This window comes from Papilio machaon, chromosome 12 (genome assembly GCF_912999745.1).
Source record: "Papilio machaon chromosome 12, ilPapMach1.1, whole genome shotgun sequence".
Classification (NCBI taxonomy): domain Eukaryota; kingdom Metazoa; phylum Arthropoda; class Insecta; order Lepidoptera; family Papilionidae; genus Papilio; species Papilio machaon.
The window spans coordinates 4366382-4385181 of NC_059997.1; the positions used below are offsets into that span (position 1 = coordinate 4366382).

Genomic DNA, 18800 nt, shown 5'->3' on the forward strand with positions numbered 1-18800 from the left:
AACCTAAAAAAAAAAAAAAAACATATTTTTTGTTGTATCATTTTGTATATAAAATTCCCTGTCTAAATATACAAATTCGTTTTGGACTCTTGTTATATTTATTATCCTGATTGAAGATCTCGCCATTTAAATTATTCTACATAATATTTTACAATGCAAGCCTATTGTGTTCACTTATGCCCTACGCTACGTCAGGTTAACGAACAATGTAGCAAGATATAAAAAATATTTCTGTTGAAAAAAAGGTTGATTTTAAAATAAAAAGTAAAGGCTCTAAAACAATTGAAATCGAATACCAACTATATTTATAATTGTATCGGGTAAGTATAAGCATAAGTAGTAATATGAATTTATAGGTTATATGACATGAGCCGAGGTGATTGCAATGACTTCGCTTCACATACCTAAAACCTACAAATAAGATATCTACAATAGAAATATCAGTTAACTGTGGTAGACGCCAGCAACAGCAACACCTTGCACGACGTTGCACGAATGGGCCGGCTCGCCCGATGCAATACCGCCGTGAAGACAGCCGTGAAGTGGAAGCAAATCCGCGTTTCGTCTGATGAGTGTGGGTTCCGGAGTTTCCGGAATTTTAGTCTTCTTTCCCTTCCCACCCTTTTCTTATTATCACACTATTCTTATAGGAAAAGGATGAGAAGAGGAAGTGGATTTCACTGAGAATGGAATGCATAGAAAGGGGAAATATGCTCTTTCTGTGTCCTCTACTGCGTCGATAAGAGGTAGACAACGCATATTAAATTCGTATGTCTTTGGGCAGCGGTCACTTCGCTATTTCTCGTTTATGATATAAAAAGTTACAATACCTACGCTAGATTGTACATCTTAAAATGCAACAAATGTATTACCGCTACTTTCAACTGTAGATGCAAGGATATTTGATAAAGACTCACCATTAGACGATATTTGTGTTAAGTAATGCTTTATTACGTATACTTTTTTGTAGTAAAAAAATCAAAAGACTATAAATTATACAGATATTCTAGCATTCGTTTTGAAAATAACACACAAAAATTGATTCTTATCTATATAAATATTAAATTCAAGAAAAAGATGCCTAACACGGCTGATAAGCAATTAATTCTCGATAAAGAGACAGTATCCATTTCTTAAGGTGAGTTGTAATATAAATCAATTTATCGCTCATATTTACAATTGACAGCCATAAATAATATAACAATACATAAGGTTAGGAATAGAATCCGGGATTCTCAGCGCTAGAAGATGGTCATCGAGGGCGTTTAGTGAGACTGGTCTCACATAACTCTGTCTTTCCCCCAGAAGATCCTCCCGAAACAAAAAAACGTTAGGAAAGAAAAAAAATGCGAAAGTTTACTTAATAACTTTATTAAGTTAAAGAAATAAACACAGTAAATAAATGTGCATTGTATATATTTGAGATTGAATTAAGTTGATCTTGTTTACAAGGCAAAATTATCGAAGACTGTAATTATCACATTACTTCATATTATTAATGTTTTTTTTTTCAAAACCTTCGCTATCATTTATTCATTTAATACGCAAGAACAAAATGTTTAAAGTCAGACCACTTCAGTTGGCGGAATATGTGCTCAAGTGTCGTTAATAACTTATGATTTTTTGCAAAGTTATTGTGCTCTATAAGCGAAATGTTAAAGTTTATATGGATCGGCCTTGAGTACGCTTTCTTGCTTCGCCGGACACATGGGCGGGTATTAACATCTACATAGAGATGATACAACAAATCATAATGTAGAAAAAAATAACCTCCGAATATCCATATGAGTATGCAATACAATAGAGTTCTCCTTATTCGCGATTCCATTATCCGCGGTTAATTCCTGCATTGACTGAAAAATAATTGGCTATTCGCAATTTACGACATCAGTTTAGAGTCTTTTACTATCGCTTCATCATTTTTTATAATATAAGTATTGACTACTTGCAATTGTTGCCTAAATGCCAATTTCTACATATTGCAGCTGTGTCCTTTATTAATAAAACCTGCATTTTGTTATTACTAAGATGCACCTTAAAAATATTGATATAAATAATTATTAAAATATTGTTTCGCGAAGTGCTCGGTATATATCTGTAACGGTGACATTGTGATACAGCGGCATAGTGAGAGGTATGCGGAATCAGATTATCCTTATACGGCATATGATATACGAGCACAATACTAGTTTGTTTACCGCCTCATTGACTACAGATAATAAGAGACAGTGGTTAATTCCGCGATGAATTATCAAGGACAACATCCAGTAGTGTATGTCTTTCATATTGACAACTAGTCAGCTTTGGATCTTATTTATACCTAGTACTAGCTGTCGCCCGCGACTCCGTCCGCGCGCTTAAAAAAAAAAAAGTTAAAAAAAACTTAATAGAGGTATGAAAAATAGATGTTGGCCGATTCTCAGACCTACTGAATATGCTCACAAAATTTCATGAGAATCGGTCAAGCCGTTTCGGAGGAGTATGGCAACGAAAACTGTGACACGAGAATTTTATATATTAGATTGTATCCGTAATAGTGATATATTATTTGGCAGTTTATGATGTTACTATATTATACACTGTCTTAAAATACATTCTAATAAGTCATTTAAAATTAATTTTCTTATTATTTATAAAGCATTTATAATTTTATAAATGATTTAGTTTACAATTGTCTGATAGTCATTTTATAAGCTGACGTAGTTGACAATTGGTCGTAAATATAAAGATACGCAACGTAATCTGTTAAAGTAAATTATTTCTGAATACCAATTGTTTCTTTTTTATGGAATCTTGAAACCTGCGTTAATTATGTTGTTTATTATTATATATGAAACACTTTTTGCTGTAATTTTTTGTCGTGTATTTTGTTACTCGATGATAAAAGTCGGCTTAAGGTTTATTATTGTTCAATTCCTGTCCCACAGAGCAGTTTTAAACTGGTTATTTATGCAAATAGGTTATTTTATTATAGAGTACATATTTAATACTACGATTAAAAAATTTGCATGTCAGATTTATTAGAAGTGGACTTTTTATTGTGAGCCGCGAAAAAATAATGGATGTCGAGTCTAACTAAAAAGAATAATTGCGTCATTGAGACCTTTTGAATAATAAAAAACTAGTACAGTAAAAGTACTTTATGTGCTTCATTATCATTATCAGTTGTCTATACGTTCCCCTTCGTAATGTTTTCCTTAACCGTATGAATTTAGATTTACATAATGTACATAAATGGAAAATCGAAAACCACATGACTTGATTCGAACCCAGGACTTGCAGATTACTTAATAAGTTAAGTGCTTAACCCTTTAGCCAGAGACGCTCATAACGCGTTTTATGTGCTTATTTTTCCAGAACTGAATTTCTATAAATTATTTCATTATATAAAATGTTTAGTATGTACAGTGCAAGTTGATGAATATTATGTGAGGTGTTGTTTTTTAATGTTCATTGTTAATCGAAATGAAAGTTGCATAATAAATTATTACGTGCCATGTTAACTAATTACTAACTAACGTTTTGAAAAAAAAAAACTTGAGAGGTGTCAAGGGACACCCGGATGGAACGAAGTTCCTTTCAATTAATTAGTGAAGGAACCAATGTTTATTCTACGAATAAGAAACTTAAGTCTTCACAAGAAGTACATTTTATTTCTATGAATTTTCGTTATATATTGTCACGTCGTTGCCATGGTGAAGTAGCGCTCATTCGTTGTTAACATACTTACTATAGCAAAAAGTGTCGTGACAACTTTTCGTAAGAATTTTTTCCGTCTAGCCCCTTTCACAACGCGCGATAAGGAACTTCGTTCCAAATAGAAGATATGATGGAATTGTATGCTGTAAGATATAAGAATATATGTTTCTATGGTATTCAAATCTTGGAACTTAAGTAACTCTATTTTGGTTCCACCACAGTATTTTTACAAAAAAGTCGTAACAACATTGTATTGATTACCTACTGATACTGATGCAAAATTGGATTCACTTTTTAATCGCTTTTAATGGTCGTATTTATAGGACATAGGAAAAAAACACATCATAATTTATTGCTTTTTTATTTTAATACCAAACAGTTTTCCGACCCAGATGCGAGCTTTTTTCGCTCCAATCTGCCATTCCAAAAGTTCTTAATACTAAAGAATTAAATAAGATTTAGAGAAGTTGACTGTTGCATTGCTCGATCCCGATGTTAAGATCCGAGCGGGAAGGGGGCTTGTAAATTACCATCCGTGGGCAAGAGCAGGGGCCGCGATGAGGGGACCATGGGCGGCGACGATCGGTGCGTGCGCAGCTACCACGGCAGCGGCAGGGGTGGCGATCTATGGAAAATGAATGTTTTAACTTTTTTTTAATGCGTTTATTAAGGTATTTGTAGCTTACAAAAATGCATTCCCAAGATTTCCATTGTTAATAATGTAAATGTTAATTTAAAAAAAAACTGTTTATCGATTTAATTCTTTTTATGCAAAACTCTTAAATTTTTGGAAAAATATCTAAGTTATAACAAATTAAGTACCAGGTTATTCAAAATGCCACCGTTACTCACCCTGACGGTGTTAGCGTAAGAAGTGGCAACTGGGACAGCGGCCTTAACTACTCCGGTGCTAATCAGGGGGGCACCGACAACGGCGCCATGGCCCCATGCCGAGGTGAGAGGAGCTGCGGCGATGGCACCTCCGTACAGCCCAGGGGCGGCGGCGGCAACAGCCAAGACAGCGGCGAATACGAACTGAAAAATATTACATATTTAATTATTAGTTTCAGCCATTCATAGCTATCATCGCCGACAAAATGGCGAAAATCATGTAGGCACAAAATACCACGGCTTACAGCCTGTCCATATGTAAAAGTCAGTAGTACCCGTGAGGTATAGCGAACAGATTCACAAAGTGTAATTTAACTCGTTTTTTTTTCTTTTTAAATTGGTCTATCTCGAATTGAAAGAATGAATAAAACAGATTGCAAATATTTAACTTTTTTATTTATCAATAATTGTTTTACAATTAACATTGTTATTATCCTATATATAAATATTATATTTGTCCTACGTAAATGGCAAAGAGAATGGTTATCGATAAAAAAAGAAAAAAAAGTAATAAAATATAGTCAGGTCGGCAGTGTATTGACAAAACTTGTAGTCAATAAAAAGTGTTGAACTGGATTATATAGGTTAAGTGACTGAGGTGTGTTTCCTCTTAAATCAGAACAAACAAAAAATACACAAACATTATAAAATACCTTCATAAAGCCAATGCCAATAAGTGCTGAGGCATTTAAGTTTTATTACTGCGGTAAAAGGTTGTTTTACGGCTAAATGAATTTAAACTATCTACCGCTTGTCCTTTAAGGACATTAAGTATTTTTCGCGTGGGATTTAACTGACTAGATGTATACGTATATATCAAATCGTTTCTATAATTACTGGTCTAACAATTAAACTGGTCACGTGGGCTCTATATCTGAACAAACGCTTATAGCACTTATTACCAAGGTTTAAGTCATTCTTTTCTTTGAATTTATTTTTATAGTTGTTAGGCCAACTGGACAAGCTGTCATGGTTTTAAGCGCGTGATTATTATTTATTGCAGTAAGGAGTTAGATATTTTATATTAATTTAATATTTCAGTGCTATTAGCCGTAGATTTACACAGACACACATCCTAGCATGCAAAATTAATATAAAACAAAATTTATTTATAACATAAGAACCATTAGTGACTGGCATGTCTGAAATCTTACTAATATTATAAATGCGAATGTTTGGATGGATGGATGGATGTTTGATTGAAGGTATCTCCGGAACGCCTCAACGGATCTTCATAAAATTTTGCATAGTAATAGAGCATAGGGTACTAATAAAGTTATATTTAATTCCGCGCGGACGGAGTCTCGGGCGACAGCTAGTTTTTTATTACAGGTAAAATCTTAACATTAAATCATACTTATACAGTCAAGACTGTAAAATAACTTATCACTTCAAAATCTGAACAGTTATATTGTTCAGTAAATTTTTAAAATCTTACTATAGTCAAAAACTTTGTCTTAACGGTATTTATGTCAGAGCAAGAAAATTATATAAAGTAGGTAATGCCTTTGTGAAATAATATTTAATTAAAAGGCGGTAACACCCGAGTAAAGTAACAAAGCCAGATTCCAAGTAAAGACCTGAATAAATTTATGGAATACGACTTAGATTTTTTATTTAGTCTGTCAGTAATAATTTATTTTAGATTTTATAAGAGTTCGAGTATTGTTTACTTAAAACTTTGCTCTTTTTCAATCGTTATTATTCTGAAAATTGTAATCATATCAAATTAAACCATGTTTTTGCGCGTATAAAAGTGTCCCCGAAGTGTCATATACTTATATTGGCACAATATACATGAAATTGACGTAGGAAGAAAAATTCTAAATAGAAATAAACGTATATAAAAAACGAGTTAGAATCTCACTCATCACAACCTTCTTACATTGCTATATACATTTTTCTATTTTTCGAGTATATTAAAAATAATAATGTATGTTATGTTTGGTGAGATTAGTTGGGTTATTTTGTTATTTTTAATCTAATTTATTTATTTTTTAATGTATCAAATGTATATAAAACTTACTTAATTTATAAATGTTTTCTGATATAGTTAAAGGTAGACAATTTTCTTTTGTCTGACTTTGGATAAAAAGTGATTGACTACCGGATAGCAACACCTGACCTTGTTGGGTCGTTACCATTTACTTTTTGCCGGATTATTTTGTAAAACGTATAGAAAAACATCGAATAAAAGTAGATTTAATTGACTATTTATCGATTTTTAAATAACATTTAATCGCTATTAATCGAATCTTAAATTACAAAAAAATGTACAGCTTTCTGCCGCCGTAAGTTTATCAAGACATGGTGAAAATTTTGTTATTAATTTAATAACTTATTTTAAAATCGGTATGTTGATGTATTGGGTTATTCGTAAAGGATGTCAATATTTTGTCATACATATTAAACAAATGATATGGTAACCAATTTCAAGAAATCCCATTTAGGGTTCGTGGGAACTGTTAAATATTTTAAGTCACTTGAAAAAAAAAATTAAATAATTTTAATTGATGCTACATATTTATTTGTAAGTTTTCAATGTTATTTTATCAAAATAAGTAGAAAATACGATCATTGTTAATGTTATCTTTGAATAAAATTACGCCTTTGAACTAAGACAGTAACTAGATTTTTTGAAGTTATGATATTTTTACTTTTGTCAATAAAATAAAAAATCTTACCAGCTTGTACATTTTTGAGGGTTGTTGGGGGGTTGTTTTGTGAAGTGAAGAAAGGAGATGTGGGAGCGAATGTGCTAAGGTTCAGGCGAGTCGAGCTTTTATAGTGCTTAGTCACATGGTTCCACTAAATCGGTCTAACCCTACCCCTAGCAAGGGCCTAGGTCATCTATTACGGCCCTTATGTTCGTAGCGACAACAAAACAAGTCGTTAGAACGATTATTAATATTATATAACGCACATCTGCGTACTTACACTCGACATTTATTTATGTTTTACCAATTATTCTAAACCGATATTATGGAAAAGGATAAAAAAAAAATAAAGTTGTGTTTGTTGCATCTCGTAGAGATTATACCTTACCAACTGTAAGAGTTTTTAGCGTTTTTATTTAAAAAGAAAATCTTAAGTGGCCTTTGTATTAAAGCTTTTCTGATATGGAAGAACTGCGGGATGGAAAGTTAACTGATTGTTATTGCACATGTTTAACGCGTGTCGGTCTCGGTAGTTAATTTTATAAGTACAACGGAAAACGCTACTGCCCTTTCCAACAACCTTTTTGTTGTATTTACGATGCTCTAGGACTTCAGAAAACGCGACTCTATCGCGCTATTCTGAAAATTAAATACATACCACGCTGCTTAAAGCTAACATTAAATACTACGAATATAGTAAAAATAGGTTCTACTCTTAAGCTAGTATGTTCTTATAATAAAGGAATTAAATTCGTACATACGCGTATATACTTACTTATTGTTTGTAACAAAACAGTTTAAAATTATGACACGGTTGCAGGGACAAGAACATAGAAATTCAAGGGATTTCATAAGTAGTCGTACCGCTTTCAAAACCTTCGCATTCTGTTAGCCATTGCAACAAGTCCGTCAGCTTTTATTATCACAATCTATTGTTTATACTAGTAATATCATTCGTCAATTGCATCATTGCCACATTTTAATTAATTAACTAGTACCACTCTGATTGGCAGTTAACCTTCCTTGTTACTTGTAAAAAAACAGTACGCTGTAAAATTAAACAATGTTAAACAAAATGAAAATGTTTGTCACACGTCCTAAAAAACTTTCTTTCTCTAAAATTTCTCATAACTTGATTCATTGAAAGATAAGTGGCTAGTTTAAGTTATAACTAAGTTAATAAAATAATTTTCTTTGCATTTTTAGAGAATAGTCCGTGTTGATTGATCTTGCAAATTACTAGGAAGAATTTTTTACAAATAAAACTATCATCAAAAAGCTAATATGTGGACTTCCATTATTTCTATTTCATAAATGAATTTTTAATTTGTTTGTCAGTCAGTATCACACACAGTACACATGGTTCTGTGTTTGATCTTATTTTTAAGGCGTTTCGTGCGTTCGTTATATTCAATGTACGACGTCCGTGTATTTTAATACTTTAAAAATATAATACGTATTACAATTTCTTTTTCGCCGAACTGTCATTATATATCGCACAAAGTACCGTTTTTTAAACGGTATGTGTTAGATATCGAAGAAACAAGATATGTGAAATGATTATACAAAATGTTAAAAACTACACACTCTCTCATCGTTGGCTTTTGTGGATTAATTATTTATAAAATTACCAACAAGGCTGTGTAATAAGATTTAATAACAAAGAGATTATATCAAGCATTTTGCATTTTATCTGAGTCCGGATCACATGTAAGATGTTAATCATATGTCCTGACATATTTAACTGACGGTGATAATGAAAATGTGATAATTGTTCGATGTGCATAAAGATGACAGATATATTATATCTTTACATCATTTCTGCTGATGATATCCGGCATAAGAACGTCAGATTAATCTCTTGATCATCATCTCCCTGTCCTTATCCCACTCACATAGGCCGGCGAACTAGTTTTTGTCGTCCAGATCGATCTATATTTTATCATTTCAGCAGTCACCCCCATTTTACCCATGCCACCTTTCACGCCATCTATCAATCTCTTACTAGTCTAATCAGATTGATCTTTTGATATCAGGCTTAAAGATAAAAGTATCAAAACTATTGAATCTTATAAAGTCCCATTTATATTATGTTAGTCAACTTATATTTATCTATCCTTACATGAAAATTGTTCGCTTGTAGTGTTCGACACACGTAACTTATTCTGTACAGTAAAGAGTAATTTATCTGCAGAGTGTTATTTAGTTTTTCATGTCACATATTTGTTCATTCTACTAATTTCTGTTAGAAACATACAGAAAGTTCTGATATTTTTTACTTATAAATTACCGTTTGTATGCTTTTTTAAATTATTTTTTGGTGTTGTAATCGAAATTTTAGAAATCTTGAACCTTTTTTTACTTTGCTAAAATTTTCTTAAATAAACCTTGACTTCATAATTAAGGGAGTCATTGAGTAGTTTACCGAGATATTTTATTATGAACAAAAACGTATAAAATACTGTTCTCATCACTGGGTTGAAACCTTCATCCCATTTTTTTCAAAAGAATATCTACATCTACCTTGGGCCTTTTTTTCAGAGGGGAATGCTTTATGCATACCGCGCGCCCCAGGGGGACACACACACTAGTGATGTGGGATTCTTCTTCTTCCGTATCGGAAGCATACCTACTAAACCCATCTGTTCCTCTTACGCATGGTGGCGAGGCCACGGACACACGGACACACTTTGGGCCTGGGCAAACATATTTCATTTATTCACATGTAGGCATATATAATGGTTAGATTCAAGTTTCACTTACCGTGGGTTGGTGAAACCAAAATCCCCCTTTAAAACAAATTGTTATCCCTGTTATTACCTCTAACAACACAGAGAAAACGATGTGTTTTAAACGGAGATTGTGTTCTCAAAAACCCACTATAACAGACATAGTGATAGAAGGCATTGAATATCCAATTTCGGAAATGCTGTTTCGTTTAAAATTATCGACAGTCACTTATTTCAGTATTAAATAGGAAGTAAATGTACCATAAAGACGGTCATCGTAACATCTGTTTTAATTTTGGTGTAACTATCAATGTTAAATACTAACGTGGTAAGACTAACTTTGCACAGTTACAAAAACGAAGCCTTAAATAAATAAATAAAATATCTCTGTCTCGTTAGTTATCTATGATTTGTGATTAGACAGTTAGTTAAAGGAGGGCAGGGCGTTTACTTTGACACTGTTTTGTGGTCAACTTGACTCGTTATCATTTCTTATCGCCATATCATTGTTAATTATAGTTTCACGCTATTAAATCGACTTTAACGTCAAATCTTCTAATTACCATTTTAAAGGTATTTTTCTGTTCATATTTTCTACATTTACAAATGTTTGTGCGGAAGAAATACTATTTTATTATCGTGTGTTCTAGATATCTGTCAAGCTATTTGCAGTAATGCAGTTATGCAGCGGTCTTGTTTATGATTTTAATGACCGTACAATCTATATTGTCAGATCATTAAATATTTTTTCAATTTCAAGAATAAGTATTTTTTACAAATTTCCATCTCCTAATTAGAATTGTTCCTCATTATACGAATTTAAGCATGTATCAAATTACTTAATTTGATTCTGCAGCTAAACTATTTTTCTTTGCCATTTAAGTATATCTTTGTTTTTGTAAAAGTAAAAAAGCAATTGTACCGTATTAGGTTTGCCTTGTAAATAAATGAATTGTAGTAGGCTTTACTTTTATTGAAGGACTGCCGTGTCCTGTAATTTAATACAGGGGACGATTTATTTGCTGCCTCTAAATCAAAGGGCAATAACCTTTTCCCTGAGTCGGCTAACGATTGCGGACCCAGTAGACAAAGTTTGTTATAAGATCTTTGGAAATTTCACGTACGAAAGAGAGCGGAAATTATTTATCGAAAAACTTTACGCTTTAGAAATACACACATGTTGAATTAACACAAAGTATGTATGTACTTGTAGAACTTTTTTTTACCAAAACTTATTGTAACTTTTTTATAGTATTCATATGTATTCAAAGCCTTTATGCTTCCATTCGGTGTGTGTACATACATAATTTTTAGAATAATCAATCTTTTAAATAACATGTAATTCGAATTATTCAATGATATTGTTCAAATTAAACGAACGCAAATGTTATAAAATATTTAATTGTTATTCATAACGTTTGAGCAAGTCACTAGGCAATGGTGTCACCAAATTCGTTTAAACTAAGACTGGGGCAGACAGGTATCTGGCGTAGGGAGATGGGGCGGCAACGTAGGGGGAAGCCGCGACATAGGGGGCTGGGGCAGCGACGTACGAAGCTGGGGCAACGACTGGGGCTGGGGCGTAGACTGGGGTAGCGACGGCATGGTTGACGGCGTGCGCGGAGTACGAGCTGGCGTATGGCGCGACTGCGTACGCGGCGGGAGCCACCACGGCAGCAGGCGCGGCGGCCAATGGCAACACTCCGGCGTTCACAGCCACGGCAAGGGCCAGGACAACCTGAAGAAAATATATTGAATTAGTTATAATTTCTAATAATAATTTTCCCATGCAGCTGCAGCTTGCAGGCATGTTAAAGTAACAATATCAAGCTTTAATCGTAAGGTAATAACAACATTCTCGTGAAAACACATTATCTTTATCAATCCAGTTGCAGAAATGTATCCAAAAATGCATCATTTTAGTCTCACTTGATAATAATTTGTTTAAGTCAAAAATACGATATGTGTATAATAAAAACTGTGAAAACTCACAACGAATTTGGCGATCATTGTGCTTGAGTTTTTTGTGACTGCTCACAAGTGAAGAAGATTAGAGAATCAGATGGACTGTGCCGTCTTCAGTATATCGTGACATTATATACCGAGTCGTGATTCCGTTGGGCAACCGCACGTCCGCTGAATATACCGGGCTGCTAATGCGCAGGACACCGCTACTGTTAGTTCCACGATTTTTGACCCAGACTACATCGACGAGTGATGAATTCTAATTAGGCCTACTCACACCAATTTCACTTAATATTATGTAACCGCCGAAAGGGAAAAACACTTCCTCATGTGAATTGACAGCAAAGCTACGCAGAACAATGTTTTTGTCGTATAATCTTGTTAATCTTTTTTTAAACAACCGGGTCAGGGTTGTCAAGAGAAATCTAGTTAAAGCATAGTCGTTGCCAACTGGTATATACCAGTGAAAATATTTTAAGATTCTATACAGATGTTGACCGAGAGGCTTAACACTATTGTATGCATTCTCAAGTTCGTTTTACAATTATTTCTAAACGGTTTACAATTTTTTTGTACATTTGAAAAAAGAACGAGTTAATTTAAATGCGTGCAAGCAAGCGTTACGAGTGTGCAGGAATGCAAGTAATGTAGTCAATGTATTTAATTAATTATCTAAGTGATCTATTTGTAATCAATAGTAAGAAATATTTTCCAACATTGTACAATACTTGCTACTCTTTATTGTTAAAACAACAAAACTGGTATATTATAAAATAATAAACATTTTTATAAATTATAGTTACGTTTTTCGTTATAAGGTACTGAATTTGATTTTGAGATATCGCGATAAAGTTTCACAAAATGTCAAATCAAGAACATACAGTATATAGTTTCTAAAGTATTGAGTAGATCAGACTTTTACTTTGGACTTTAGTTGTATTTTTTACGATTGTTAATATTATAAGCAAAGTAATCATACTACTCGTAATATTATAAATGCGAATGTTTAGATGGATGGTTTCTTAGAATCATTCAGAACCAAAACGGTTACAGGGATCTCGCTGATATTTGACACAGGTGAAGAACACAGTCTGGAAATACACATAGGCTACTTATTAAATTTAATTCTGAGCGGATGGAGTCGCAAATAGTATACATATACATGTATGAGTTACGCTAACATGACATAAATCAATAAATCAAACAACGATGTGCGTGACCGCACTGTTGTTGTCGACTCTTCAATGAAATTCGTAATACCTCTTGAAGGTACATTTTTTTACATTTATTTTAATGTCTGTTCTGTCTAAAATATGTTCTAGAATCTTCTAGACTTTATGAGTGTTACGATCACTGAATAATATGTGATCGCCGTAAGTATGTATGAATAATATGTAAATTATGGTAATAATTATAATTAGTACAGCCAACAATTTTTTTAGGTACGATGACAGAGTTGTTATTTTCTTACAACGTAATTATGGTAAGTTATAGAAGAAACAGCATTTGAAATAGTAAAGATACATAACATTGTGTCATACAACTGTTTTAAATAATAGTGAAATGGAGAACATTTGAGGTTAAAGATGTTATTTGTTATAATCATTAGATATTATAGATTAGATATTATTCAACTTTAATATAAAATTCAAAACGAAATGTCTTTACGAACATCCTATACAATATTAAACGTCAAAGTATACAATAACCGGATATTATTTATTATTTGTGTTTCGGATATAAAATATTGGCAGAATAATTCTAAACATTTGCATTGTTTTCAAACGAAATTTGGATTTCACGCAACTATATTATACTGGTTTCAGCTTACGAGAAGAAGGTTCACAACATACGAAAGATGGAGTCAAACTTACGATTGCTTTTCAGTCCGTTACTTATGTCTATGATGCATGCATATGATATATTATTGGGTCACAGTAGACTATTAAATAATGTTTATCATTGAAGTATACTTAGATTTTAATTAGCTTTAAAAAGTTGTAAACACCAATGCAAGCATATGCATGCATCGAAATCAATTCGAATTTCGCAAGTAAAAAAAAGCCTTTTCCAATGTGATCCATTTCTTCGAATGCGCCTCTAAGAATCCCAATTGACCGCCCGCAATTCGTCAAATGCTTATTTCGGTACGTAATTTGAATCACAATGTGAATAGTATAAAAAGCGAAACTTTTTCTTGGCAGTCACACATCAACTCTTCGTTTCACTAAGGAAGGTACACCTCCAAATCAAGCATAATGGTCGCTTTCAAATCTGTAAGAAACTTTAATTACCAAAAATTAAAATTGTAATTATAATTGCATTTTAGGATACGAATTATTTTTTGTTTTTTTTGCAGATCGTCCTCATCGCTGCCGCCGTCATCCTTGGAGCTGAAGCTAGTGCACCCGCCATAGCCGCTCCATTGGTAGCGCCCGCACATGTTGGATACGCATCTGCGGTGCCACAAAATATCCCACCTTATGCGTCACAAATAAGCGTCGTCAACAGGGCGGTCAGTCCTTACTTCGCTGCCCCGGTTGCGGCGCCTCTCGCTGCCCCGGTTGCGACGCCTCTCGCTGCCCCAGTTGCTGCACCTTTCGCCCCTGCCGCTTACGCTGCTGCACCCTACGCTCTCCCCGCAGTCAGCCCTTACGGACTCCCCGCTGTTAGCCCCTACGGAGTGCCTGCCGCATACGCCGCGCCCTACCCCTATGGCGCTCCTCTAGTTCGCACCGCCTACGGAGTCGCTCCAGCGTTTGTACGATAGAATTGAAACGAACACAACTGACCTTCCTTAAAAAGACTTATGATTAATTTTAAGTATGTTATCAAACATTTTATACTAACTATTAAAGTTATACATTGTTAAAATATGATTTTTATTGATAAAATATCCTTTAATTATACGAAAAAAGAGCGAATCAAATTTGAACAGGCGCTCTACGTGTAGAAATACTAAAGATTATCTTTTTTTACTTCGTTGCATTCAAAACTCCTTTTCTTGTCTTTACATGAATGTTTTATATATAAACAAAAACCGCCTTGATAACACAAATCGTAATACCGGACTATTACTCCAAAATTTATTACTGTCTCGAACACAGTGACACACGCAGAGACTTTCGAATACTACAAATTACAATATCGTATAATGCAAATACAATATTGGAGGATGGTTAACTCTTTCAATTCCTAATTTGTCTGATCATCATTAAATCGGTGTGTTGTGTGTTTAGAAAAAAAACTCGTTTTCATTTCAAAAGTAAACATTACTTACTACCTCGAATACAATTTTTCTTTGTATTACTACCCCAAACATGTATATCGTATCGCAATGGAATCAATTATAATTTTTTGAAAGTAAATATATATGTATAATATATATTATTAAAAGAAATACTTTGTTTTTTTTTATTATCGTAAAACGTTCACAGATTAAAATCAACAAACGTCACGCTTTGGATTGTTTGTTTATTTGATTAACTGCTGAATGTTTTGTTCGATTAGGAATTGCTGATAAATTTTGACTCTTCTATAAAAATTGGCGACTCGCCCCGACTACGCCCGGGTGATAAAGATTATGTCTGATCTCTTCTCTGTCATATCAGTGCCCTTCCTTTGTAAAACTTGTAAACACGGACTTAGGAGTTAGTATTTCAATTACGCTTATTGTTTGTGATCGGATATCTTCTAAACTATTTGTCAGAATTGTATACTTAAAAGGCAATTATAATCTACATTAAATTCCCCTGGTAACTAACACATTTAGTTTTATAAGGTTTTATGTAAAAAATAGCACCGCAAATAACGTGTGTTTTTTAATTGCCTTATATAAAGCAAAGGTGGTTATTGTGAGAAAACCGTAAAATATAGAAATATGCCATCGCGGACCCTTTTTTGCATATTTATATAACACTAATGGTTAAGCCTATGTAAGCCAAAAACCGCAAATTTTAAGAGGTTCAGAAATACGCTTTTAATTAAAGTACTAAAATTTTGTTACACTGAAATGAATAAATAACTTACATTATAGTGAAAACCGTATTTTAATCTATTTTCTGGATTAGCAGAACACCGAAGCCAGACTTTATTTTATAAAATTCATATTATAGATATTAAATAATAATAACTACACAAACAGGAAATATTTATATTTCCAACGATTTCTCCAATCAAATGAAACATAATTTTCGATTCTATTTAAAAATTATCCTTTAAAATATAGAACAATTTTCATTTGATGATAATTTTCTGTTTACCTTTTTTCTTTTTTTATAGTAAAAAAAAACTTTTTTCACAGATATAAAAGACAACATTTATTAGTAAAGTACGTACAAAACAGTCTTAAAATTAAAATTATAACAATAAACAACAATTACTTAAGAACTATTGAATAAGACTAGATAACGTTACTCCCGAGTCACGGAGAGTTTGAGGTTAAATCATTTCCATGCGACTTGCTTCACTATGGGAGCGGAGAAAACTGGCGCAGGGCTGAAGTATTTCGCGTAATGGGGAAAATGGCTTGCATAGGGATGCGCTATCGGAGCTCTTGCTACTGCCACGGGCGCTGCAGCAACAGCTGGATTGAAATAAGGTGCCGGGAGTGCTGTCGCAACAGGCCTTACGATAGGGGAAAAAGGAACGGCTGGAAGAGAGGGTACAGCTCTGTAGAACTGGGTAGGTCCTACGACAGGTACAGGAGGAAGAGCTGGAACAGCAGGAGCTATTTTAGGAAGCACTGGTGAGATGACTGGAGGAGCTTGAGCGATGACACGGAACGCGGGGGCATATGCAGGAGCGAAAGCTGGCGCTGGTGCAGGAGCGAATGCGGGAGCTGGCAAAACCGGCGCCGGTGCCTGTACAAACGCAGGAGCTGGGAGCGCAGGTGCGGGCGCGAATGCTGGTGCTGGCAACACCGGAGTCGGCGCCGGCAGGAAAGGTGCAGGTAACACAGGAGGAGGCAGCGGTGCTGCTAACGGAGCTGGCAGCAGCGGCGCTGGCGCAGGTAACGCAGGAGCAAAGGCCGGCGCGGGAGGAGCTACTGCGTGTATAGATCTCACTCCATTCGGGAAATTGTAGAACGGAGCATACCGAACGATCGGTATTGATTTTACTGCTGGGACAAGGTGTCCTATTCCGCTAGCTCGGCAGCTAGCTATGACGGCGAAGCTGGTAATGAGCTGAAAATATAAAAAGAAACATTGTTTTATTTAAGACTTGAAAGGAGTCAACTGACAGTGGTATAGATAGAAACAGACTATAGTTAAAAAATTAATTTTTACCACAGGTGGAGAACAAATTAAAACAAACATTTTTTAATATTATATAGTTGCAATGGAATGTATGAACACTTACTAATCTCAGGAGTGACATATTTCCTATCAAATGCGACTTGATGAGTCGAGGTACAATGTGATGTGTGAGAACGTATGTGTCACAAGTCCAATATATAGTTCATAGTATTGCAAGCATTACGTCTATATCAGTAGCCATTGTTTTCACTTTCCTTTGCAGGGACCTGCGCGTGCTCGATTATGAGTCAATACGGACATCGGTTACCGAACGAGCCACACTTGACCATCAACGGGCCGTTTATATAACTTAAAGAGGTTTCTGGGTAAGGGTTTGTGTAGTAATCAAGTGCAAGTTGTAATATCAAGTCCTTAAGAACTAGATCGACTGACTTATACTATTTATGGTATTAAAACAGAATAAACTTGAAGAATACTTTTTATGGTCCAAGTATGCATTAAGGGATGGAAATAAGTAGATATATGTCTCATATAACGCATAAATTATTGTTAAATAACTTTAGTGAATGGTTTCTTAGATCACTTCGTCTTTTGTTTTCATATAATCCATACATTTTTATTTTATATGGAGAGTTAAGTGGTTAAAGATTAGAATAAATACTTACAAGACAATTCAGTACTTAAAAAATAAAAATATGAGATTCAAATATGTATTTCGGAACATTAGATACTATTACTTATAATCGTTTCTAATCATATTTTTTTTACATACGAAACTAGATCTGGGGCTTTTTTTCTTTCTTCTACACATTACAAATTAAGTAATAAATCTACGAGAATTTTTAGCAATCTTACTTCTAAGGCTAGGCTAGGATTTCACAATAATGTTGTATTAATGTTAAACCTCCTTTCTCAGTAAATATTTTCTCAAAGTTTTCTTTGCGCATGAATCTTCATAGGAAAACTTAAGGGTAGTTGAGGTTGTGGTAAGCTTCAAAAGTAAGACGTCCAATTATTTTTTAATGATAATTTATGTCTCCGAATTCTAGTGCTATCAATTTAGCTCATCGGCATTTCACCTTTGCTCAAAGTACAAAGGCGTTACATCATGTACACAAAATATGATATTACATACAAGCGCTCTTTTTTTGTTAATTAATTAGATAGATTTAGTTTTAATTGTATGACATAATATCATAGAACATGGCAATAAATTACGGAAAAACCAGTGACCCCATTCTAAATGTGTTTTATACGTGTACATATTTAGTCCACGGTCGAGTCGCGATCTAAATATCGCAACGTATCAAGAATAGCCATATTTGAAGTGAATTTTAATGAAGCATTTGGCACGAAGCTATTTTTATATTCAAGCGTCATCGTACGCTGATGACCCGGTGAAATGGTTTACGATAGGTGACGAATAAATAAAAATACATTGTAAACTGTTGTTTGTGTATTGTTATGATAGTATATCAAAACAAATTTACTAGAACATAAAAATTTTATTATAAGTATGTTACTTATAGTAAAATAGTAAAGGAATAAAATAATGTTTGAAGTTAGAATAATGGTACTATGCTGAATTATTACATCTGGCT

The 18800-nt window shown here is 33.8% G+C and overlaps 4 protein-coding genes across 4 annotated transcripts; 1 reads left to right on the plus strand and 3 right to left on the minus strand.

The window, feature by feature from the left end:
* Nucleotides 1–4044: 4044 nt before the first annotated feature.
* On the minus strand, nt 4045–7366 carry LOC106708878 (cuticle protein 70, isoforms A and B). The gene is made up of 3 exons (XM_014500464.2): nt 7275–7366; nt 4552–4734; nt 4045–4324 (listed from the first exon to the last, which is right to left on the minus strand). The coding sequence occupies exons 1-3, from the start codon at nt 7284–7286 to the stop codon at nt 4226–4228; spliced, it is 294 nt and encodes a 97-aa protein (XP_014355950.2). The 5' UTR covers nt 7287–7366; the 3' UTR covers nt 4045–4225.
* A 3993-nt stretch (nt 7367–11359) lies between these two features.
* On the minus strand, nt 11360–12070 carry LOC106708877 (glutaconyl-CoA decarboxylase subunit gamma). Its single transcript, XM_014500463.2, has 2 exons — nt 11969–12070; nt 11360–11714 (listed from the first exon to the last, which is right to left on the minus strand). Exons 1-2 carry the CDS (start codon nt 11984–11986, stop codon nt 11433–11435), a joined length of 300 nt encoding a protein of 99 aa, XP_014355949.1. The 5' UTR covers nt 11987–12070; the 3' UTR covers nt 11360–11432.
* Nucleotides 12071–14121: 2051 nt separating this feature from the next.
* Nucleotides 14122–14793, plus strand: LOC106708876 (cyclin-dependent kinase inhibitor 1C). The gene is made up of 2 exons (XM_014500462.2): nt 14122–14217; nt 14301–14793. The coding sequence occupies exons 1-2, from the start codon at nt 14200–14202 to the stop codon at nt 14709–14711; spliced, it is 429 nt and encodes a 142-aa protein (XP_014355948.2). The 5' UTR covers nt 14122–14199; the 3' UTR covers nt 14712–14793.
* A 1538-nt stretch (nt 14794–16331) lies between these two features.
* Nucleotides 16332–17400, minus strand: LOC106708873 (vegetative cell wall protein gp1-like). Its single transcript, XM_014500458.2, has 2 exons — nt 17303–17400; nt 16332–17127 (listed from the first exon to the last, which is right to left on the minus strand). The coding sequence occupies exons 1-2, from the start codon at nt 17318–17320 to the stop codon at nt 16387–16389; spliced, it is 759 nt and encodes a 252-aa protein (XP_014355944.2). The 5' UTR covers nt 17321–17400; the 3' UTR covers nt 16332–16386.
* Nucleotides 17401–18800: the final 1400 nt, after the last annotated feature.

Excerpts from the sequence above, each read along its gene's own strand:
- LOC106708878 (XM_014500464.2), bottom strand. Across the intron at positions 4,325-4,551 it reads CTTACGCTAACACCGTCAGG|ATCGCCACCCCTGCCGCTGC; the intron begins GTGAGTAACGGT and ends CATTTTCCATAG.